The following is a 24,873-nucleotide window of genomic DNA, read 5'->3' on the forward strand; positions in this document are numbered from 1 at the left end:
CAAAGTGAATTTTCAGTGATTTTTCAATAATTTTCACGTGTTTTTTGCAGGCTACCTTGCCACTGCTCTATGGGAAATTCCTATACTCAGGTCCAACTGGGTGATGGGTGAAGCTTGACCTCATAATGTCCGGCTGGATCACCTTTTTATGGGGCGTCTTGTTGTGATGCTATCGTGTGATTTTCCATGTAGTAGGCTACAAACATTACGCAGATGACCGCTAAGATGCAAGCAACACGTTGTTGACCGAGAACTTGAGCGATGACGTTACCCAGTTTCCTCTCTCCGATTGGTCGCAATGGACATCGACGTAATAATGTAGGCGTGTCTCTGTGCAAGAACGCAAACTTTAAAGGGTCGTCAACAACAGGTCTCAAGACAGACCCAGACTGAATAAAGAAATACACGCGAGGATATACTGATAACTTTTAGCTCAGATAGCCGAATTAGGTTTTCCAAGATGAAGTTTGTAAGATTTATAATGAGGAATGCTGCTATGCTAAATGTACCTAAACATATTGATTACTACGCGAAATTTTCTCCATCGCCGTTGTCAATGAAGCAGTTTCTGGATTTCGGTGAGTTTCAATTTGAATGCAAAATATTTTAAATGCAATATTGTTAAAATGCTAAACATTTTGTTATTACATTGACCATTTGTGCATATGATTTGCAACAATATATGCTATATTCTTTTGTTATGAAATAACATCTTTATGTAAAAATTAAAAATATATCTAAATGTAATTTTCCGCTCAAACATCATTCCAATAACCACTAATTATATGAGCTTAACGCAGTCGCGTTCAACTGATGGGGTAACCATAGTAACAGTTCTCCGCTCGAGCGCTTTCCGTAAGTGCATCGGACTGCCATTATTTGTAACTTTATTACAGATTTACACATCACTTATTGAACAAAAATGATAAAGTGTATTGTTAAAAAATATTAAGATAGACGGTTAGCTCATGGTGCTACAGGGACGCCAAAGTATATCTTGCTGATATTTGACTTTTAGTTTAACTATAGCCTACTGCAGCAAGAGGTTTCACTCTGTCACGTTTTCTTTGCAGGATCCACAAATGCTTGCGAGAAAACATCTTTCGCTTTCCTCAGACAAGAGCTCCCCGTCAGACTAAGCAACAGTTTGAAGGAGATCAACCTTTTACCAGACCAACTGATAATGACTCAATCCGTTCAGCTAGTTCACAGCTGGTAAGTTTTGACTAAACTGACAGAAAAGAAAAAAAATGAATCATGTAAAAGATATTGCTTAACATATTAACGCATTAAAATGGTTTATTTTTTACGCGTGCATTATGTAATTTGTCCCATGCACGCCTCCAACTGTATGGTGAACTTTGCCCTAGTTCCCCAGCCTGATGTTTTCGAAGTATGTTCAGAGCTTATATGTTACATCACCGAGTTTCCATTTCAACTTTTAATCTATAGGAATCATTAGACCCCACAATACTACTAAATACTTTGCCTCTGCGTTAGTTTTCTGGACCATGCGACTTCAAGTTGTGTTGCAAGATGCGTAAACTGCCTTAAGAAAGCGTATTTTGTTTCCATTTAAATCTTTGTTCTTTTGCTTACGCCTGCTTTTGGCTTATAGTGTTGTTTTGTGTTCAAATACCGTTGTACAGACCCTCACTTGTTTACTAGTAGACTGTCTGAGGGTATGTTATGTAACGGATATGGCGGTTGACTTCAGAGTGAAATTTGAGAAGGTGCAACTTATAGTGGTGGCGCGCGCACTTGGTTTCGAGAACTGACTTGGAACAGTATGTTCTACTGTAGTGTGTAAGGAGGGAAATTCATGGAAATGAGTGGGTCACATTTTAAAAACAAATGAGGAAAAGAAGTCATGCACAATTTAATAGTAAATAATAATATCTAAAATAATAATATAATAGGCTACTCTTTGTAGCCTAGTGTTATTTTAGTATTATCTGTATACTATTATTCATTGATATTTTATTAATAATAATATTTTAGTTGTTTTTTTTTTAATTTAATTTCTGTTTTTAGTACTTCAACTTAAAATTATTTATGTTAGTTAGTTGCTAAGGCAACATTTCTACTGCATTTGAGCTTTCTTTCAACACGGAAAGCAATTTTAAATGGTTTTAGTTTACAATAATAACACTGGCAACTGCTTAAAAATGGCAAAACTTGCCACCAAGCAAGTGGGAAAACATTATGCATGTTGAGGGTGTTATTGGAGACTTTTGTATATGAAAAAGTGTAACTGTATACGTTTGTGCATTGGTATTTAAAACATAATAGTGTACCTTTCATTCCCTTTGTCTTCTCTCTCTTACCTTCTCAGGTTTATTCAAAGCCTGATGGACATCCTGGAATTCCAAGACAAGAGCCCAAATGACCCTAGAGTTCTGCAAGAGTAGGTTCTTCAATCTGCATACTGTACACATCCAACATGATCAGAGTATTAAAGCAGTAATATTAAAACAAAACAGCAAGATTCATAGAGTTTGTTTTGTTCTTTGTCCCATAGATTTGTGGAAACTCTGGTGACCATTAGGAACAGGCACAACGATGTGGTACCCACCATGGCCCAGGGTGTCATTGAGTATAGGGATGCATTTGGGGCAGACCCTGTGACATGTCAGAACATTCAATACTTTCTGGACCGCTTTTACATGAACCGCATCTCCATTCGCATGCTCATCAACCAGCACAGTAAGTAAATCTTGTCCTAATTCCTGGACTTTGCATCAGCACTATTGGCAAGAACTGTCGCTTTCTCAGCACTTTAAATGCACAGGTCATTAGATCTTGAATAATCCGGCCTATTCCTGTTTGAGTTAATTATTCACTGGATATGAGAGAATGATTTCCTCATAACCCTCTGTTCCCTTCTGTTTCCTGCTCTATCTCCAGCTCTGATCTTTGATGGCACCACAAAGCCAGGACATCCCAGCAGCATCGGGTGCATTGACTCAAGCTGTGACGTCACAGATGTAATCAGAGGTGAGTGCTTTAGTGCATACTGTAATGCAAATATTACTCTAGCGACAAGTACAAATTCAATATCAATGTCCTGTGTTCTGCTTCAGATGCATACGAGTGCGCTAAAATGCTCTGTGAGCAGTATTACCTCGGATCCCCTGAGCTGGAGCTTAGAGAGATAAACGGTGAGGAACATTAATGCATAAAATAGCATTCCATATAGTAACTTAAAGGGATAGTTCACCCAAAAATGTAAATCATGGGATAATTTTCTCACCTTCAAGCCATCCTAGATGTATATGACTCTTATTTCAGGTGAACACAGTTCTACTCTTCCAAGCGTTATAATGGGAGTGAATGGAGCTCCTGATTTTGAAGTCCAAGTCGGTTTTTGTAAAATAAATATCCATATTTAAATCTTTCTAAACTACAATAGCTAGCTTCCAGCAGATGGCCTACGTAAATTAACTTACGCCAAAAGAGTAATCTCTGAACTGACACATTGACGAACACGGAAGCGCAAAGGATAGAGCAATACAAAACACCGGTCACGAATTTGAAGTCTAAAATGAGAGTTTTTAAAGAGAAATATCAGAGGATTTTGATATAAGAGAAGATGAGCTTGAGCTTGTTGCAGAGCCATATTTGTTTGAACCGCAAGAGGCATTAAGTTTACGAAGTTACTCTTTTGGCATAAGTCGTTTTGCGTAGGCCGTCTGCCGGAAGCTAGTTATTTTAGTTTTAAATATGGACATGTTTCTTTAAAAAACCCATCACTTTGCTTCAGAAGGCCTTTATTAACCCCCTGGATTACTTTTATGATGGATGGATACACTTTTTTTGGGCTTCAAAATCTTGAGCCCCATTCACTCCCATTATAAAGCTTGGAAAAGCCAGGATTTTTTAAATATAACTCCGACTGTGTTAGTCATATACACCTAGGATGGCTTGAGTGTGGGTAAATCATGAGATAATTTTCTTTTTTTTTTTTGAGAAATATTGCTTTAATGTTCACATACTACTTTGTATCTTATAATATTTGTTCTCTGTTACAGCAAAAAACAAGTCGCGACCAATCGAGATATCCTACGTTCCTTCTCATCTTTACCACATGGTTTTTGAGCTCTTCAAGGTAAACATGGTGCTTTATTTTTGCATATTCATATGAATTGAAGAAATAGTTATAGATTGTAAATATTTCATTTCTTTATGTCTCTCCCACTCTAGAACGCAATGAGGGCTACTCTTGAGAATCATGAAACAAGCAGCACATTGCCACCAATCAAAGTCATGGTTGCTCTAGGTGGAGAGGACCTGTCAATCAAGGTGTGTAAATGAAAGTTCACGTTAGAGGGATCCTAAGAGAAATTTGGCAGTGAGAATAGTTTTTATCTCAGTGCGAGGTCACACCACCACCACCTTGTTTGAATCATTCTCAACCTGCCCTAGATCCAGCGATAACTGATAATAACGTTATATAAACTGTCCTAAAGATTAATATTCTAACCACCATTGATCAACTTTCATTTCGGCTTTAACTAGTAATAACGATACCGTCAACCTTTGCCCTGCTTGGTGGCTAAGGAACGCAACAAAGAAATGCTATATCCATGCTACTTAGTGGGTGTTGTGTTTTTAAGATTATGTCTATTTTCTGATACATATATAACAGTCAATCCCTTAGTCTTACTGTAAGTCTTAATGACGCAACCCACACATATTTGGCATCTGATGTAATGCAGCTCACAAAACACATTATTGTTCTCTAAACATTCACTTTTTCATGTTCCAGATCAGTGACAGAGGTGGCGGCGTTCCTTTCAGGAAGATTGATAGACTTTTTAGCTACATGTATTCGACGGCGCCCAGACCTACCATTGGTGACCATCAACGGACTCCAATGGTAAGAGCACAGCACGCTCTTTAACACTACATAATAGCAGTCATGTACATATGTTTCTTGATTAAAACTGATAGTCAAACCTGTCCCGTTATTCCCTCAGGCTGGCTTTGGTTATGGCCTTCCCATCTCCCGCCTGTACGCACGCTACTTCCAAGGTGATCTCCAGCTTTATCCAATGGAGGGCTTTGGTACGGATGCTGTAATTCAGCTGAAGGTAAGATCATAACATAAAGGGTTAGTTCGCATAAAAATAGAAATTGTTCATTTACTCACTTTATTGGCATTGACGGTTCTTAATGACGGTGTTTAACATCCATGGAAACTTTATATTGCACAAAAGGTTCCCAGACAGCAACATTATGTCGGCCCATATCCGGCCCACATCTGGTACACGTGGAATCCAAATGTACCAGATGTGGCCCATATCTGGGTCGACACTATGTTGCTGTGTGGGTTAGTTCACCCAAAAATGAAAATTCTGTCATTAATTACTCACCCTCTTGTAAGACATTCTTTCATCTTCAGAATGCAAATTAAGATATTTTTGAAGAAATCTGAGAGATTTCTGTCCCTCCATAGACAGCTATGAACTATCACTTTGACACTTCAAAAAGTTCATAAAGAGATTGTAAAACTAATCCATATGAATTGAGTGGTTTAGTCCAACTTTTCTGAAGAGACACAACACTTCTTTGGGCAACCAAAAATAGTTCTTCTATTGCATTGCTATACGAAAAAGTCCCTTTTGGAAAAGAGTGTATGACGTTTTTCCCCCTGTGAAGACACACAAAAGGAGACAATCAGCAGTTTTTTACCTGATGTATATTTTGTTTACCATGGAAATGAACTCAACATTAAATCAACATTATGCGGAACTTCTCCTTTTGTGTTCTACAAAAGAAAGAACGTCATACGGGTTTGGGACAACGAGTAAACAATGACAGAATCTGCATTTTTAGGTAAAATTTTAAACAATCAGCCAAGATGACAAATCATAATGAGAGTTTTGCTTACACTAGCCTTATTTGTTGAGCTTGTACCTGTGCAAAACATCCTGTTAACTTTGGACATTACATTACACTCTTCAAATCATTAATCCACAATGACGTTCTTCTGCCCACAGGCCCTGTCCACGGATTCAGTAGAGAAGCTTCCAGTGTTTAATAAGACCGCTTTGCGGCATTACAAATTCAACCAGGAAGCTGATGACTGGTGCGTCCCGAGCAAGGAGCCACTGAACTTGGCTGCGTACAAGGCTGCGAAGTGAGAACCACAGGAGATGGTTGCCTTAAAGATGTAACAAATGCCTTCATGAAAGGCCACTGTTGTGAATGCTCACATTCCCTACTGAACTAGGGACCAATGACAGCATTTCCCAATATTCTTCGAGTACTGTTGACTGGAAACACTTAAACTGCATGTGGCCAGAATTTAAGATGCCAAACAGTAGATTTCTTAGTATAAATGTAAGTTATTACTGTGGTGCTGCTGAAGTGGGTGTTTTCAGCAAGAGCTCAGGCACGAAGTGTCCCGCACGAGTGAACACCTGAAGGGGCGAGAGGTGATTAGATGCATGTGAACCAGATTGAGGCAGAGTTAAGTTGCAGAAGTCTAAAAAAGGTGGAGAGAAGTATATGTATTGTAAAGGAGTAAAATAATGAAAGCAGAAGAAATGCAGCTGGAAGGATACAGTAGGTGAGATATGAGACATTTCAGAGGTCGGAGAAAATGGATGAATTGTCAAAAGTGTCGATTCAGGAAAAAAAAAGGGAGGCTGTGGCCAAAGTTGTTGTTTTTCCTCTGTAAAGAGGCTGGAGATTTTGAATCTTATTACTTGATGTGTGATTAACACAGTATTTAAGAAAAGCATATATGTAAGTGTATATTAATAACACTGTGCTGTTGTGTTTCATTGTATTATGAACGACCACAATCTTTATTGTTGTTAAAAGGACCCTTGTTGTTTGAGTTTTTAATATATATATATGAAATAAATCTGATCATTTCTCATCAAGATGCATAAGCTGTTGTTATTACAAACAACTTGGGGAAGGGGAAAAACATACTAACACATATGTGATTATGTAATCGAAAACATGACGTGGAAATGTGCACACAGTAATAAAACAAGCTGATGCTGCATCAGTGTTTCCCAACTCTGTTCTTTGAAACAGAACACATTTTCAAACCACACCTGATTCAACTCATCAGCTGGTTAGTTGAGACTTCAACACCTGAAATAGATCAGAAAATGGAGACATGACATCCAAAATGACAAAGTGGATATGTGCAAGACTTCTGGTTATTTTAGCCATAGAAAAACAGTCTGCTATGTTGCAAACTGGTGTTATATATATCATATTTTAATGTATTAGTGTAATCATAAACACAATAATTTGTAGTTTAAATAGTTTTACCATTTACTGCACATTGTTATGTCATATATATTATATATTGTAGAATATGCATATATATAAAGTAGCCTACTTTGTTTGCAGGTGGTACATAGCCTAACTATTTCAAACAGTTACGACTCTGTCATAAAAACAGACGGATGAAACATGAAAGGACACGATCCAAAATGCATCCATGCATGCACACCCTACGCAAGCACTTAAATTCAGAACGTAGAACTAGACAGAGCAACTGAGCACTTGTTTTGTATGCAAAAAGAGACATATATATATAGGAAAATAAATAAAGAAAATAAATGACTTGATAAAAAAATATAATTCATTTTTTATTCATTTATATCCTGATTTTAGGATTACTTTTTCATTCATTTATTATTTTCTGTATTTATATTTACATTTATTTTTTTATTGTTTATTGTAACTTTTATTTGTTAATTCTTTTAGTTTTTCATGTATTTTTTTTTTATATTTATTTATGCATTAATTTATTTTAATATTTATTTCCAAGTGTATTTATTTACTATATCCTACATTTATTTATTTTTACATTTCTATATGCAAAGGGGGAGGTTTGGTCCTCCATACATTGAGGACAATGAGTTAACAACTATAGTTAACAAAGGTATGTTTACCGAAAACAGGGTTTAAATAATGAGCTAAAAACATAATGAAAGTAGCCTACGTGCTGTTCTCTTTCAGTCTGACCTGACCTGTTTTTGAACTATGATTAAGATTATGCTGATATACGTAAAATGAAGTAGTCTACTTTGATTAGGCAGGTGGCCTCGGTGTGGTACAATCAGTTACACCTCTGTCATAAAAACAGGCGGATGGAACGTGAAAGGACATGATTCAAAATGCATCCATGCATGCACACCTTATGTAAACGCATGCGAAACTAAACAGGGCAACTGAGCACTTGTTTTGTATGCAAAGAAGATAGAGTGATTGTATTGCTTTCCAAAGACTTTGACTTTTGAGTTGGGTTATGTTGATCACATTCTAGTTCTGGGGTCAGTTGCATAAACATAGCCGCTAAGTTAAGACTGTGTCTTAAAGGGTTAGTTCACCCAAAAATGAAAATTATGTAATTTATTACTCACCCCCATGTTTCTTTTACACCTGTAAGACCTTCGTTCATCTTTGGAACCGATGGCTCAGTGAGGCCTCTATTGCCAGCAAGACAATTAACACTTTCAAAAAGCTACTATAGACATATTTAAAACAGTTCATGTGACTACAGTGATTCAACCTTAATATTATAAAGCGACGAGAATACTTTTTGTGCACCAAAAAAAAAAAAAAAAAAAAAAAAAAAATCAAAATAACGACTTTTCAACAATATCTAGTGATGGGCGATTTCAAAACACTGCTTTGAATCGTTATGAACCTTTTGTTTCGAGTGGTTCCGCGTGCCAAAGTCACATGATTTCAGTAAACGAGGCTTCGTTACGTCATAAGTATTTCGAATTTTCTGTGACTTTGGGCAGTTTGATACGTGATCCAAATCACTGATTCGAAACAAAAGATTCATAAAGCTTCAAAGTTTCCTGAAGCAGTGTTTTGAAATCGCCCATCACTAGATATTGTTGAATAAAGTCGGTATTTTGTTTTATTGGCACAAAAAAATATTCTCGTCACTTTATAATATTAAGGTTGAACCACCGTAGTCACATGAACTGTTTTAAATATGTCTTTAATAACTTTGAAATCCCTTTTCCAAATGTTGCGTTTTCAGGCCCTCAAGTTTTGATAGTTTGTTTTCCAATTTGAAATGAAATACGCAGAAACGAGAAAACGGTCGTTTCCCGTTTTTTCGTTTGTTAAAAAAAACCGGAAAAACGAGATTTTGACTCGATTTTCGTTTTTTCGGGTCACGGATAGAAAATGGAAACACGACTTCAAAACTCGTTTTCCACATGTGGGCGGTCATTACACGCCCCTTTCAGCCGATTGGTCAATCAAATCTGAGCCAGTGACGTCATCTTCAGTTCGTTCAACAAAATAACAGTCCTCTGCCGCTATATCAGTATGTCATAAATCGGCTTTCTTCTGTGCAACCTAACGCGTATTTCACAGAAATATTTATTTCAGAAATGTTAATCAGCACACAGACTGTTGTAATGCTGTTTGTAGTTTAATATGCATAGTGAAACTGCACTACCCACACAGAGCAGCGGATGAAAAGCACAGATTAAAAAAAAAAACTACAGGTTTTATTTTATTCTGAAATTTTGAAAAACGAACAATAGCTCATCTCTATTTATTTATTTTATATAGCCTAACATTGCCTGCTGAAATGTTAATAACCCTTTGGTTAAAAGATTGAGGGAATATGTAAAGATCAAACATTAAAGATCAAAATTACAGCTACATAGCTATTTTAGTTATGACAAAAATAATATATAAATGTTAAGCCAAAACGAATTAATTTAAAGCTGCACTGAAACAGAAACTACCTCTAACTACCTCTCTAATTTGACACAAATCCAAATGTTTCAATATTCACGATTTGGAGCCTAAACTATATTTATTATTTAAACGCTTTTATTGTAGCCTACACAGACTACTTAAAATGAGCAGTAGGAATATAACTTTTTATATATTTGGTTGAATGTATGTTATTTTGACAGTTAACAGGCTGTGGTGTCAAGTTACTAAAACTGATGTTGTGTGTGCGTGAGGCGCCGACGCGTTCTCTTGAATTTTCTTATAAAAGCGGAAACAACTTAAAATACTTTGACATTTATGGTCAAATATATGTAACACCATTCGAATCTGTGAAGGGTTAAATAGGCCTATCATTTTTGTACACTCACAAACAAAACATTGCTCGTAAAATAAACAAAGAAATTTTCTGCCGTCTTGGTTTCCTTTCTGTGAACTTCTCAAAAATGAACCGACACTCGTATTGTCGCATTTTTTCCCCTTTCATTTTGGTAATGTTAATTACTTAAGTGAAATAAATTTCGCGCATAGACATAGGCTATTTATTCCTTTTATATAATTGAATCCTTTTTTCTCCGTTCACAGAAGCGCTGCAGGTGCGTGATGATGATGAACCCTCATGTTCTGTTGTTTATTCTGCTATTTGTTTATGTAGGCTAAAACTAAACCCCTGGAATTTTTTAATGATTCACAGACATTTATCAAATTTCGTTCAATTCTAATTTAATATAATCTTGTCGGTTAATGAAACGATGATCGCATCATTTGAAAGTCAGGGGGAAAAAACAGAAATTATATTGACAAGGCAACAATAATTTTCGTTTAGTTTAAGTTTTTCAAAACAGCCACAGAACTGCATACAGTAAATTTTCCCGCTGTTTAAGCCACGAATATTTACAAAATAAAATAATTACAAAGGTGATAAAAGATAATAAAATAATTACAAAGATAATAAAACTTCTATGTTTAATATACGAGAGTTTTTGTTTTGCTGTTGTCCACTGAAGCAATTGACGCAGAATCGCCAATAGCCGTTAAATCGAAATTGAAAGTAAAATGTTCAGGGCCATTTATAGCTAATTCATTCAAAAGCGAAGGAAAGACAGAAAAAGTGAGGATAGCAAGTAAACTGTGACATATAATAGTAATGTTCACTGTGTTAATAAAAGTGTTTAATTTAAGAGATAAAATCTGTATGGCCATTTATAAGCTAAGTAAAACTAAAAAGCCCTGCGATGGTGATACCGTTATTAGGTGTTGCCACCTTGTGGATAGCCTATTTTCTAATATGTAGTCTTCATAGTCTAGCTACTGCAAGGAATGCGTCTGCTAAATGATTGAATTTAAATGTATAAAATGTAAACAAAACATTAAAATAAGAAAAAAAATGAGTGCAGTAGCCACTGATCTAGATAATAGTCTGTCATTATGTATAGCCTATTGATCGGTGGTAGTAGCCCAAAGGATGTCATGCGCTTGGTAACAGATGTAGAGGCATTTACATTTTAAAAACAGCTTAAAAACAGACTTAATTAAATTTACTGTAGGGTTTTTTTTTTTTTTTTTTTACTTTTTTTTTATCTGTGCAAACATATTTCTGTGAAATACGCGTTAGGTTGCACTGAAGAAAGCCGATTTATGACATCTACTGATATAGCGGCAGAGGACTATTATTTTGTTGAACGAACTGAAGATGACGTCACTGGCTCAGATTTGATTGACCAATCGGCTGAAAGGGGCGTGTAATGACCGCCCACATGTGGAAAACGAGTTTTGAAGTCGTGTTTCCGTTTTCTATCCGTGACCCGAAAAAAACGAAAATCGAGTCAAAATCTCGTTTTTCCGTTTTTTTTAACAAACGAAAAAACAGGAAACTACCGTTTTCTCGTTTCTGCATATTTCATTTCAAATTGGAAAACAAACTATCAAAACGTACACGGACCTAAATGAAACGCATAAAGTTTTCCGTTTTTGGTTGAAAATGGTGTTGTATGCTTAGTTTAGGGTCCAATTCTCAATCCTTAAAGGATTAGTTCACTTTCAAATGAAAATTACCCCAAGCTTTACTCACCCTCAAGCCTAAATATTAATAAATATGACACATTAATTTTTTAATTCATCAAGTAATTAATGACAGAATTTTCATTTTTGTGTGAATTAACCCTTTAAGAACTCGTCTGACCAACTAACAATTAGTTTGGTCTAATTAAAATCCTAAAAGAAAGACTGATTTGCCCAATCTAACTTTTTATGTAAGTGATTAAAAAAAAATTATGACCTGTCTTGAAGAAAAAAATGAGATGGCTAACTTGTAAGACTAGTCTAAGCAGTTTATGCAACCGAACACTGGCTTGAACAGTCTAAATGAATCTTGTTTGAATCGGTTCTCTAAATAAATCTTGATGTCTATAGTCTGGAAAAAAGCAACAAATGCACGGCTATTGTTATTATTTTTAACATTAGGATGACAGAGATAAGTTAGTCAACATTTATGTTGCAAACTCCACAAATCAAATATGAAGAGAAAAAGAAGGGGCCCATACTATAATGATAGTTGAACAAACTCATGGTTACAGGATTAGTTTTGAGTTGACAAAACCAGTCCAGTCCAATTAAACATGACGTGAAGGCCAAGGATTGTCCTCTGCATTTAACCCATCCAGTTAGAGCACACACATTAGGAGTAGTGAGTAGTGAACACACACACACACACACACACTGCAAACTGTGGACACACACCCGAAGCAGTGGGCAGACATTTTTGCTGTGGCGCCCAGGGAGCGATTGGGGGTTAGGAATGGAGACGCAAGTTGCGTGAGAGATGTGTCATTTTGCTCACAGTCACAGTTTTCTCCAATTTTGGTTTGAAATCTCTTATCCAGAACATAACCTGCCCAGCCGGTTAGCTGTGGAGCATAAACTATGGCAACGAACACTGCTAAAAACAGAGCCATGTTCATGGTGCTTAAAACCTGGGGTTGGAGCAAACTAAACTAAAACATACCAAAAAATTTCAGCTGGTTAAACTTAGAAATGTAAGTTCACCTGCTGCCTTAAAAATGTGAGTTAACTCAACTTGAATATAAGCTTTGTTTCAACTCAAAAATAGTCAAGACAACGCATTACTTTAAGTTAAAATTTAAACTTAAAGTAATGCATTGTCTTGACTATTTGTGAGTTGAAACAAAGCTTATCTTCAAGTTGAGTTAACTTATGTTTAGTTGAGTTAACTCACATTTTTAAGGCAGCAGGTGAACTTACATTTCTAAGTTTAACCAGCTGAAAATGTTTTACAGTTTGGCTATCCACCTAAACCTGTTTTCATGGTCTAGGACCCAGGTATTGACTGATCCATTCTGCTCAAAACTTTGACTCAATGATGCACCCTACTGAGTGTAAGTGGAACTGCCGGACATAACCAAAGTTATAAAAAAACAGGTACTTACATAAAGTACTGTTATTATAGTTACCCCAGAATTGCAAACACAACACAAGTTATTCAAAGATGTTTAGTTGTTTAGGAAAAGACTGACAATTTTTTTTTTTTTACATAGAAAACCGATAAATCAATTGATCTTTCTATGATTTTTCAATGCATACATTTACAAAAATCATCCATTGGTAAAAAGCATAGCTAAAGTTAAATGCACATATGATGTTAGATTGTAAACACAACGGTAATTGCATTACAGATTGTATTGATAATGATCAATGAATGTATGTTGATGATGGTGAGAGCAATGATCAGGAGGACGCAGCTGTCTTCTCACAGATAAAGGGCAAGGACATGTGGCACGGCGCATCATACCAGCTCCTTATAGCCACACGACTTAAAACATCTGTTTTTATCATGTAGCCACAGTCTTCATTTCTATGGTTGTTGGGCTCGCCATATTCCCAGAAACTATGGAGGAAAAAAAATGGGTTAGTCCCAGTCAGACTGCCTGGTTTCCTTACGGTCGGTTGGATTTTGTGGTGGCAGCATAATAAAAAAAAAAAAAAAAAAAAGCAAATTAAAGGGGTGCTAAAACACAATTAATAAGGTTAATGAAAGTTAAAGCTGCAGTCCGTGATTTTTCCTCTTTGTCGCCATCTCTTGTTTGAAACCTGCAATTGCAGTCATATGCGGAACAGTTATCTGTACGTGCGTTGTGCCTCGGCACAGCTCGGCAGCGCGGATGAATCTAATGCTTGCTGTCAGTCACCGCACCGGTGTGGATACTGTACTTCAGAATCACAGATTCTACGTCTTGAAAGTATGACCAATATAAGAAAATTTCACTAAAAAATATCATATCAAGTATCATGTCTGCCACTTTTGTTCTGACCAACTGAGGAAAAAAGCATTAGGCCTACAATGAATCACACTGCCAATGATGATTAAATCTAACGATCGCTTAGCTCGGATCATGCCAAACCGTGTGAATTATTATTACTGTTATACTTTGTTCTCAAATCGTTAATGTTAACAACATCAGCATTGCATGACTATGTGTATATATTAGCGTTACCTGTAGAATTCAATTTCTGTAGCCACTCCACAGTCCAAAGTCTTTTGCTTTTGACTACGGGTGAATCTCCAATTGTCACAGATGATTGTCATTTGGACCTTTCTGGATTACAATCCGCCATCAAAATGATAAGTTTCATTATTTCAGCTGCAGTGAGAAAAGGCTATAAATGATCCGCTACCAGCAGCATCCTCACGTGATAAAACCGACTAGCCTGGACTCCTTCCTTTCTGTTTACGGACGTGACGTAATGACGCACAGACGAACTGCTGCATGCTCAAATTTCCTGCGGAAATCCACCATGTCCCTCTTATTATAAAACATTATTACAAGCTTACCGTTGTGAATCGAGCTAAGATAATGAGATAATTTTGAACAGTGGCTGGTTATGTACTTGCTCAAAAATAATTTTTAACCAAAAAAAGTTACGGACTGCAGCTTTAATAAACAAGTAATTAATATGAGAATTGGAATCTAAACTGAAGTGTTACCGAATTTTTATATGTGAATGTCCAGATAACTTCTTTGCATAAATAATATGGGCACATAATAAAATTAAAATCCTGTTTCCTGTAATATTTTCCCTTTAATAATTGTATATTTAAAAGGTAAAATATCAATTCCTGATTCCCAAGCAGTCACTAACATTAATAAAAGTCAGATTATTAATAATTGGGGATATATGAATAAAAAAAATGACTGTAAAGAAGACCCTTTTCATTTTTTTACAAAGAGGAAGAAGAGACGGGAAGGATGAGATGATTCAGAGATGAACACGAGATCATGTCTCCAAAAGAGGAATGAAAAAATATGATTCAGTATTTTAAACTCTACATGACGCATGTCATCTAGTAAACAAGCTCGGACGTCTAGACAAGAGTTTTAACTTGTTGACAAATTTGACATTCTTACCCTCCAACCAGTTTGGTTCCATCCACCCAGTGCCAGTCGTCTTCTACTTTTTCATCACTTATGCCAAACCAGAAAGCGTTCCAGTATCCACGGGGCAGCAGGTCCCATATGAACGTCTTTATCAGGTCAAGATCAAATATTAAAATCAGCAAAAAAAAAAAGGAATCAATTGCAATGGCTCACATGTTTCAGCTAAGATCTCTTCCTCTTTTGTATATTGCAGGGCTTATTACACAAATATATAGATGTGGATATTCAGTGTTCATTAGATGTTCAGCAAATAGATCAGCATACTTAAACCACTCTTATCTGTCCTCACCTGTTCCTCAGCCGTGAGGATGATGGCTAGGTGTCCATCATTTCGCTTGCAGTACCTCTGACCATCTGACCAGGTCCTGCCCATGCTTGAGATGTAGTAACAGCTGCCATTAAAGTGCTTCCAGTCTTCAGGGCAAGAAGTCTTCATTGGTGCTAGAGAGGTTTGTGGTGCAGGGGTTGCCTCTAAAAAGACCCAACATTTTTTGATGTTACGAAATGCAACAGATATCATTTGTTAACGCAAATGCAAGCACTTGCACCTCACTAACCAAGCTTAGCGATTTTGTCCTTCAACTGCGACCGCTCTTTCTCCAGTTCACTCTTCTCTTTCTTCACGGTCTGCAGTTCTTCTGTCAGAGCCGTTACATTAGCGCAGCCCGTCTGCATTTGTGTTTCAGCAGCGCTGGGGCGGGAATCCTTATCAGATGAACGGCTCTTACCTAAGAACATATAGGGTTTTCGAGAAATAAGAAATAGAAAGATGAAGTTAACAACAAAACTGATGTGTTCATGAGTTTATAATTTTATGATAATTTGACTGTTTTACACATGAAATGCTAGTTTTTTTATTATTTGGTTGTGTTGATTATGTCTGGAAGATAAATAGCAACTGAACTGTTTAATAGTTAGTAGTTTCTGCAATAGCTGATGAGAGAGCATTTGTTTCAGAATACAGCAAAATTAGTCAAATATAATCGAAACTAGAATTTGATTGAATCAAAAACTTGTGAGTTGAAATCAAATTGAATCTGGAAATACACTATATGGACAAAAGTGTTGGGGGATACAACTCTTAAACGTGACCTATCATGCCCCTTTTACAAGCTGTAATATAAGTCTCTGGTGTCCCCAGAATGCGTCTGTGAAGTTTCAGCTCAAAATATCCCACAGATCATTTATTATAGCTTGTCAAATTTGCCGCTATTTGGGTGTGAGCAAAAACACACCGTTTTTGTGTGTGTCTCTTTAAATGCAAATGAGCTGTTGCTCCCAACCGCTTTCCAGAAGAATGCGGAGCTTTAACAGTTCGCGCTTTAGTTTAGCTCAACAACAACAAAGCTGGAGAATCTCACGCAGCCAAAATGGCGATTTTCAGAAACAGTGTTCAGCCTTACACTGATCAAACTGGAGTTGGACACTTATAGAGACTCAGGAAGAAGTTACAACTTTTAGAATGCATCTGGACGTTTCTAAATGGTTAGAGGATAAATTTATGCAGTTGCTGTGGAGTTGATTCAACTCATCGACTAGCATGTGGCGTCATGTTAATCTTTTGTGCAAATCCAGCGTTGAATTGACCCTCGTTTGTGAAGCAGTTTGGCGTAAAATGATGGCATGGTAACAACACTCTACTACAACAACTCTTCCTCTTCTCTAAAGCAGCCCAACATGGCCTCACCCCCTTTGTTGCGTGTTCTCGGGGGCGGGGTTTATGTAAATTTTGTTATGTCACCAAGCCAGGAAGAAGCTTGTTCTAGTCCCTACCAGCCGTTTGTTGTAGTCCTTAAACAGAGAATTCTTTAAAAGAAAATATCTCCCTTTGAATTGAACTTTGAGTGTTGTAACTTTGCAGAAGTTGTTTATGAAAAATGAAAAACTGTGAGGCGGGAACTTCATGGAATGGGTTTCTATGGCCGAGCAGCTGCATCCAATCCTTACATCACCAAGTACAATGCCAAACGTAGGATGAAGTGGTGTAAAGCATGTCGCCACTGGACTCTTGAGGAGTGGAAACATGTTCTGTGGAGTGACTAATCACACTGTTTTTTCAATCCGTTTAGCAATCTGATGGGCGAGTCTGGGATTGGTGGATGCCAGGAAAACGTTACCTGCCTGACTGCAATGTGACAACAAGTTTAGTGGAGGAGGTATAATAGTATGGGACTGATTCTCTGGGGTTGGGCTAAGCCCCTTACTTCCAGTAAAGGGAATTCTTAATGCTTTAACATACCAAGGCATTTTAGACAATGCTATACTTCCAACTTTGTGGGAACAGTTTGGGGAAGGCCCCCTACTATTTCAGCATTACTGTGGCCAAGAGAACAAAGCAATGTCCATAAAGACATTGATGGATGAGTTTGGTGTGGAAGAACTTGACTGGCCTGCACAGAGCCCTGACCTCAACCCCATCGAACACCTTTGGGATGAACTGGAATGGAGATTATGAGCTAGGCCTTCTCGTCTAACATCAGTGCCTGACCTCACAAATGCTCTACTGGATGAATGGGCAAAAATCCCACAGGGGCAAAAAGGCAAAAAGCCTTCCCAGAAGAGTGATGGTTGTTATAGCTGCAAGAGGAGGGACCAATTCCATATTAGTATCTATGTATTTAGAATGTAATGTCACTCTTGGTGTAATTTTCAGGTGTCCCAGTACTATATTGTAGGTATCGCTCAGCCCTACTTGTTGATAAACACAACTGCACCAAAGTCATGTATGTGAGAAAGGAGAAGTACCATTGTGAACGCTTGTGATCACCAGGATCATGAGTAAGATGAGGCAGAAGGCACTCAGGCATGCTGTTGCCACCTTAAAGGGTTCTTGGCAAAATCGTTGTCCACTTTTACCTCGGTTATCAAATACTGTGAACACAAATAAAACAATGATTTACAATATAACAATTGTATAAAATCATCCATGTCTCACAATGCACTTTACACAATGTTAAACAAATAAAGCATGTTTACATAACATTTATTTCACAAGAAATCTAAACTTTTGTAAACATTCTGGAGTACGTCACCCATTTCAGTGAATGATTTACAGTATTTTGCCAGGTTAACCCAAACCCTGAGAGTAGCGATCAATACTTACTTTATCCAGTAATGTTGGATGTTTGTCAAGCTGGAGTTTTTAGCATAAATCATAAACATTTACAACAATTGGACATTTATGGAGCATCTAGGGTTGAATAATTGCCCAAAAAGGTAACAAATGTTAACATTCAGGAAAGTGTCAAACACATTTAATAGTGGTTTGACCCTAGAAAAAAAGAACAAACATCCTGTTTGAAGCACATCAGGGTGGCCAAATCATTAATCTGATAAAAGTTAGTATGCAACAAAACCTTCTAGACCTTTTTTTAGAAATAAAAAATAAAATCAACAATTCTAGATTTTATTTGACACTGATTGTGTCCACTGATTGGAACATTTCTAAATAATAAATTAAGTTTTTTTTTTTTTTTTACAAACTTTCTTACAAGGTACATATATTGTATACAAGGTACAATATAAATGTAAATATTAAATTCAGAAGAATGAATGAATGAATGCTATTTCTAAAAATGCTAATAGAATGTTTAAGGTGGATGTCCAATAGCAATTGATTCCATAAATGGGGGCGGCAATTGAAAAGACTGTCACCCTTAAGAGGCTTTCGCACCGAATAGTTCTAGGAACTCAGTTATAGGAACGAGCCACTAGGATAGATCCCCAGGAACTATTCAGTGCCAAAGCCCCTTTAGTTTCCCCAAAAGGAGTTCCTAGAACTAAAATTGTTCCTAGTTCCTGCGGTGCGAACACAGCAAAATCCGGATACTTCAGCCAATAGTTCTAGGAACTATGAAAAGGTTCCTCTGTCATCAAAGCCCCTTTAGTTTTCAAACAGGAATGAGGGAACCACAAAAGAACCATGTCAGAAGATCTTAAAGGTCTATTAGAAGATTCGGGAACAATGAAAAATGATGTAATGATGTAATAAAAGCACGAATAACCTTCTCCAAATCTTGAAAAGACAAAAATGCTTTAAGTTTAGAAATAAAAACTGTTCTTAACAACAGAATTAATTGACTAGGTTAAGCATAATTCTGAATCCAGGATGACAACAAGGTTTCTTACCTGGGAAGAAATTAAAGTGAAATAATTACAAAGCTCATTAATAAGACCACTTCTCAGTTTCGGCACCAAAGATAATTATTTCAGTTTTGTCTTCATTAAGTTGGAGAAAGTTATTTGACAACCATTTCTTAATGACCTCAAGACAGTCCAGTAAAGGCTGAATGGAGTTACCAGCTTTCAACAGCAAATAAAGCTGAGTATCATCAGCATATATGAAAAGAAACATTGTGCCTCCTTATTGAATTGTGCCTTCCCAAGCGGAAGCATATATGCTGTATGTTAAAAAGAATAGAGCCCTGAGGTACCCAACGCTACAGAAAAGGACCTGTCTTTAAGATATGAACTGAACTATCATAAGGCAGTACCTTTGATACCGATCAAATGTTGTACTCTAAATGTCAAAGAGGAATATTTTGATCAACAGTATCAAAAGCAAGTGGTAAGATCTAGTAACATCGGTAAAATTTTTACCAGAATCCACTGCAAATAAAGTTATGAAAGTTGCAATGAACACTTTCAGCAAAGCAGACTCAGTGAAAAGCAGTGATATCGGATCCGATTGTGACCGCACAACTTTCTCTAACAGATTTGAGAAGAACGATAGCTTAGACACAAAATTATTCAAGCAGCTTTCATCTAAACCCGGTTTCTTAAGCAGAGGCTGTACAACAGCGTGCTGAAGATAATTCGGGACCACCCCCACGATTCAAAGATGAATTAATCAGCACTTGAATACTGGCTTTAAAAGCTCTTAAAATCTCAGAAGGAACAACATCTTCTCTAGTTTATGGAGAAGTAGTCATTTTCATCTGGTTAACCAGATCACACAGTTCCTTTAAAGAAACATGTTGAAAATAGTGAATAGAAACTGGGATAGACAAGAAAATCAGGACCAGATATGGGGGCTGTGTAATGAAAGAAGAATGAATTACTTTATCAAAAAAAAAAAAAAAAAAAAAAATCAGCCAAGGGTTCCACATCAAAATGCCAAAACACTGATTATTGACCTAAACCATGGGAAATAAAATCTTAGATCTATGACAATGTGTAGTAATTAAATCAGAGAAATATTTAGACCTAGCTAAAAATCTCAAAGGACATAGTAGGCGATCATGCTTTCATCTCCTCTCTGCTTTATGACAAGCCTGTCTGAGAGCATGATTATGATCGTCCAAACAATAATAAGATTTAGACTTTGATTGTTTCAACTTGAAAGGAGCAATAGAATCTAAAATGAAAGATTAACAAAAAAATATAATTCTAAATTTTGAGTCTAAATACTTAAGGGATTTTAGTCATGAATCACTATTACAGTACTATTGCTCATACCAGAGTGTTTGTGATTTGAATCTTCTTACCCTAAATATGAAACTTTGGCACATAAATGTAAAATCTAGTGTTGAAATGTTTTAATCAAGTTTTCAACAGTTTAACCAAATGTCAACTAGACATGAAATAATATTTAATAATAATTCTAAGATTCAGAAAAAAAAAAAAAAAAAAATGTGTGTATGTGTATATATATATATATATATATATATATATATATATATATATATATATATATATATATATATATTTTTTTTTTTTTTTTTTTTAACTTTCTTGGAGACCTTGGAACAGTTTCTTGGAACACAGCCCTCATTACACACAACGTAAATGTAAACATTTATTTAAAGACACAGCACATGCATGTTTCCATGATTCTCGTACCTGAATATCGCACCTCTGGACTTTTGTAGTCATCGTCAGGCTCATCGATCAGACCGTTGTGCATTCCCTCTCTGTTTGCAGGCATTGCTCACGTTTGCACACTTACACAAACATGAAACACACTGGAGTCTCTCTGTTCACTGCAGTGGTTGCTCAACAGCAGGGGTGTTTTTAAAAGGAGATTGTGTCCGTGTGCTGAGCGATGTGGATTGGTTGACATTGTAGTTCTCTGTATCTCATGACAGATCCAGATGTTTACTTAACTAGAGAATGTCACAAGCAATTTCCAAAAATTGAGCTGACAGTTCTTTTGTGCTGTTTTCTGTAAAACTTATGACTCACCCTGACTGTGATCATTACATATTTTCATTATTGAATAGCCACTCACATATTGGTAAATACTTGTTAAGTGATTTTTCAAAGAGCTTTTTCTTACTTTTCCCTTCCTTTCCCCAAATATCGGTATGAGCATAAAAATCCATAAAAAATATTAATGGATTGGAATTACTGAAAAATAACCTCATGAACTAAACTAATAAATACAGCCAATAAGTAAACTAAACACACAATAACACAAGTAACAGCATGACTCACGGGTCCTTTTGTCCCAATTTTGTACTTGACAAATCTAAAAACATTAATGTGACCACAAATCCCTCATTAACAAGTTTAGACAAAAACCTTTGAATATTACAGTCACAGATCACTATTTTCTAGAGACACAACATTAGAGCAATGAACCTTAAAACTAACTTTTGACTAACTAAATCTTGCAAATGTTGATATTCAGATGAAGCTACAAAATTAAGAAGAGCATAGCCATACATACATATATCACATCCATATCTATATTTCCTTGCAGAAACGCAGAGCTGCAGCCGTTCTCTCTGACACCTACAGCTTTTGTTCATAAAGGTCGGGGTTGGGTGGCATGTCTGAACTAGTTGATACAGGTAACCGGAGGCTGAACAAGGAAGTTGACTGGCACAAACCTATTTCATCTACTTATTTCATCTACTTACACAAAAATACCAATTGTAAATTGAATTGTGATTAAAAATTACATTTTATTTTTTAAAGACTTTAAAATACAAAGTACAAGATAGTATTTTGCATTTCTGAAATAATGCCTATCAATGCTCATAGTCATATAGGCTATGGTTTAACATGTTAGGTGCTGGCTTCATGAACCATGGCATTTTAATAATGTCTTTTTCCAGAGCATATGGAATCATCTTTTAATTTCCATTTTAAAACAAATACTGGGACAAGTCTAAAAATGCTAAAAGGGAGTGCTTACACACCTTAACGCGTTGTTTGACTTGGCTAACTGAAATATGGCCCCAACAAGAGAGTTCTCTGTTGAAACAATGGAAAGGATTATAAAGCTCCTTCAACAAGGAATTTCAATACGGAGTGTGGCTAAAGACGTTGGTTGCTCCCAGTCAGCTGTGTCTAAAATTTGGTGCTAAGTATAAACTAAACGGGAAGGTTATAAAGGAAGTGATATTCAGTGAAGAATCGCAAATCTGCATTAGCCAAGAAGATTACGCTGGAACTTTGGTCAGGTGCCGTTCTAATGAAATACATAAAGTTGACTGTCTGAAGAAACTATCAAATATACCAACTCATTAATGATATGGGGGTGCATGTCAGGTAAAGGACCAGGGGAGATGGCAATCACTGCCTCAACAGTAAATGCACTGGTGTACATTGAAATTGAAAATTTGAAATTGAAATTTTTAATTCTGTGATTTGTTTGTTTGCTATAAAGTAAAAATTCTGGGTGAATATCCTTTAAGTGTGGTGATTCCATTATTTTTGCCAGGGGTTGTATAAATACCATTAAAATACCATTATTTCATGCATTCTGACTTATTTACACTGTTAAAGAGTTAAACATGGCTAAAGTTTCAAAACACGAGTTGGACATATGATGGAGTATTTCTGTGCCAAATATACTACTTCCGGTTTTGCATAAAGCAAATCTGCCTGTGAATGTTTTATATAACTACAATATTGGTAGGTTTAAATCCGCGTAATCACTTATATCAATGTTATATCATATTATACATATAGGGGCGGTTTCCCGGACAGAGATTAAGCCTAGTCCTAGAATAAAATGGCCCTTTAAACCAGATTAACAGAAATCTGCTTTCTCTGTCATGGTTTAAAATAGTCCTAGACTTAGTCTAGTCCAGAGTTTAATAAGCTGATTTCCTGGAGGAAGACTAGAGCAACTCCAGGACTAAATTGAGGCTTAAATTAAACCTATCAGGAGGCAGGTTTAACTTAACGTTGTGTTTCAAAGAAGATTCATATATTACTTGGATATATATCGATATTGATATACACTGTACTCACTAAAAAATTAAAACCTATATTTAAAACCTTCGCAACCATGTAAACTCAAAACATACATAAAATATGCACATATACAGAACACACAAATACAAAATGAACACTAAATGAAAAACTACGAGTACACATAAATTCATAACATTAAATCCTTCAATAAATAAACATATCACGTGTACAGCAGGCGCTTGAGGTCCACAGCAGTGATGCGCGGGTCAATGTATAAACAACCCGCACCCGACCGACGTTTTCAACTAACCCGCCCGCAACTCGGACCGCAAAAAAAAAAAGGAAAATATTGTACCCGACCCCGCTTCCTGACCCGCATTTTTTTAAAAGTAGTAAATGCTCATTGTAGCGTCATTGGGCCATAGACGCCCCCTCCCATACGCCCCCCATCAGCCTCCCTGGCCAATAATATCCATTAATCCAGCCTGTGGAGGAGAGAAATGTTTCAGGACCTGACGAGGTGCGCTCAGAGGTGCAGCGGCGAGAGCAGGCAGTTCTTGAGGCGGCCCATCATTTTCCATTTCAGCTGTCTAGATGCATATTATTGATGAATGCGATGTTTATGTTTCGACCCTGCTTGAAGAATTAATCAGCAGGTCAACTGAGAGAAGGCCCCCTTAGGAGCGCAAACTGTTCTTTTTCTGAATGTTGTATGATATAGCCTAGTGTTATGTAATAAAGGCTTGATTTATTCATTTATTTCGTTTCATTTTCTTAACAATTAAGATGCTGCATGTGTTTATCCAGTCTAATCGAAGTGTGCGTCTCTCCCCCGACTTTCCCAACAAAAATCCCGCCCCCTCTCAGAAAATACATAAAACTGACATTACTGAGCTATATGCGTTTAAAAGTAGCCTATTAAAATGGTACAATGGCATTGCTCAGTTCAAGGTGTTGGGAAATCGGGCATTTTGTCCCGCGTCAGCATTTATTCAAAAGTTAATAACGCTCAACATTCAAATGGTAAATAAGGATTTCCCACTTGTATTAGCAGGCTTAGGCTATTTCGCCACGTGAATGCCCAATTGAAGCTCTCACAAACACAAAATGCAGTGATAGAATATGTTAATTAAGTAGCCTATTTATTAAAGCATTTTAAACGAACAAAAACAGGTAGGCTAAGCCAAAGACTGAGGCTACAATATCCATAAATAAATGTTCACAAATACCCATGAAAGTAAAACTGAAACCTTTAGTAAGTAAAACTGAAAATTACAAAGGTTTAATTGGCATCTTTATTTCAAACGACCCGACCGACCGCGACCCGAATATCATTAAAAATATTTTTGGATGACTCGTAACCGCGGGTGACCGCGGGTGACCGCAGGCACCCGCTCATTTTGGATCAACCCGCGCATCATTGGCTTGTTAGCAGAGAGACTCCAAGGCCGTAAAAGGGTGTCAGATAAGGAAGACATCAAAAATGTGTATTGCTGAGGATAATCTAGGACCAGTTGAGAACCACAGTCAT

The 24,873-nt window shown here is 36.6% G+C and overlaps 2 protein-coding genes across 2 annotated transcripts; one reads left to right on the forward strand and one right to left on the reverse strand.

Moving 5' to 3' along the window:
- Window positions 1–353: 353 nt before the first annotated feature.
- On the forward strand, window positions 354–6,893 carry pdk2b (pyruvate dehydrogenase kinase 2b). The gene is made up of 11 exons (XM_048203076.1): window positions 354–578; window positions 1,074–1,215; window positions 2,336–2,407; window positions 2,522–2,706; window positions 2,908–2,997; window positions 3,084–3,161; window positions 4,032–4,108; window positions 4,204–4,302; window positions 4,769–4,879; window positions 4,980–5,093; window positions 6,003–6,893. The coding sequence occupies exons 1-11, from the start codon at window positions 461–463 to the stop codon at window positions 6,144–6,146; spliced, it is 1,230 nt and encodes a 409-aa protein (XP_048059033.1). The 5' UTR covers window positions 354–460; the 3' UTR covers window positions 6,147–6,893.
- Window positions 6,894–13,236: 6,343 nt separating this feature from the next.
- Window positions 13,237–21,199, reverse strand: zgc:174904 (uncharacterized protein LOC564690 homolog). Its single transcript, XM_048203079.1, has 6 exons — window positions 21,036–21,199; window positions 17,940–18,065; window positions 15,752–15,922; window positions 15,484–15,665; window positions 15,165–15,280; window positions 13,237–13,645 (listed from the first exon to the last, which is right to left on the reverse strand). The coding sequence occupies exons 1-6, from the start codon at window positions 21,118–21,120 to the stop codon at window positions 13,486–13,488; spliced, it is 840 nt and encodes a 279-aa protein (XP_048059036.1). The 5' UTR covers window positions 21,121–21,199; the 3' UTR covers window positions 13,237–13,485.
- Between the last annotated feature and the right edge of the window lie 3,674 nt (window positions 21,200–24,873).

This window comes from Megalobrama amblycephala, linkage group LG9, assembly GCF_018812025.1.
Source record: "Megalobrama amblycephala isolate DHTTF-2021 linkage group LG9, ASM1881202v1, whole genome shotgun sequence".
Classification (NCBI taxonomy): Eukaryota; Metazoa; Chordata; class Actinopteri; order Cypriniformes; family Xenocyprididae; genus Megalobrama; species Megalobrama amblycephala.

Coding starts and splice junctions, on each gene's coding strand:
- pdk2b (XM_048203076.1), top strand. CDS start 461: ATGAAGTTTGTAAGATTTATAATGAGGAATGCTGCTATGCTAAATGTA. Junction 579..1,073: donor GAAGCAGTTTCTGGATTTCG/GTGAGTTTCAAT, acceptor TTTTCTTTGCAG/GATCCACAAATGCTTGCGAG. Junction 4,303..4,768: donor GAGAGGACCTGTCAATCAAG/GTGTGTAAATGA, acceptor TTCATGTTCCAG/ATCAGTGACAGAGGTGGCGG.
- zgc:174904 (XM_048203079.1), bottom strand. CDS start 21,120: ATGCCTGCAAACAGAGAGGGAATGCACAACGGTCTGATCGATGAGCCT. Junction 18,066..21,035: donor TCCAGAGGTGCGATATTCAG/GTACGAGAATCA, acceptor TTGTGTTCACAG/TATTTGATAACCGAGGTAAA. Junction 15,666..15,751: donor GGACAAAATCGCTAAGCTTG/GTTAGTGAGGTG, acceptor GGGTCTTTTTAG/AGGCAACCCCTGCACCACAA.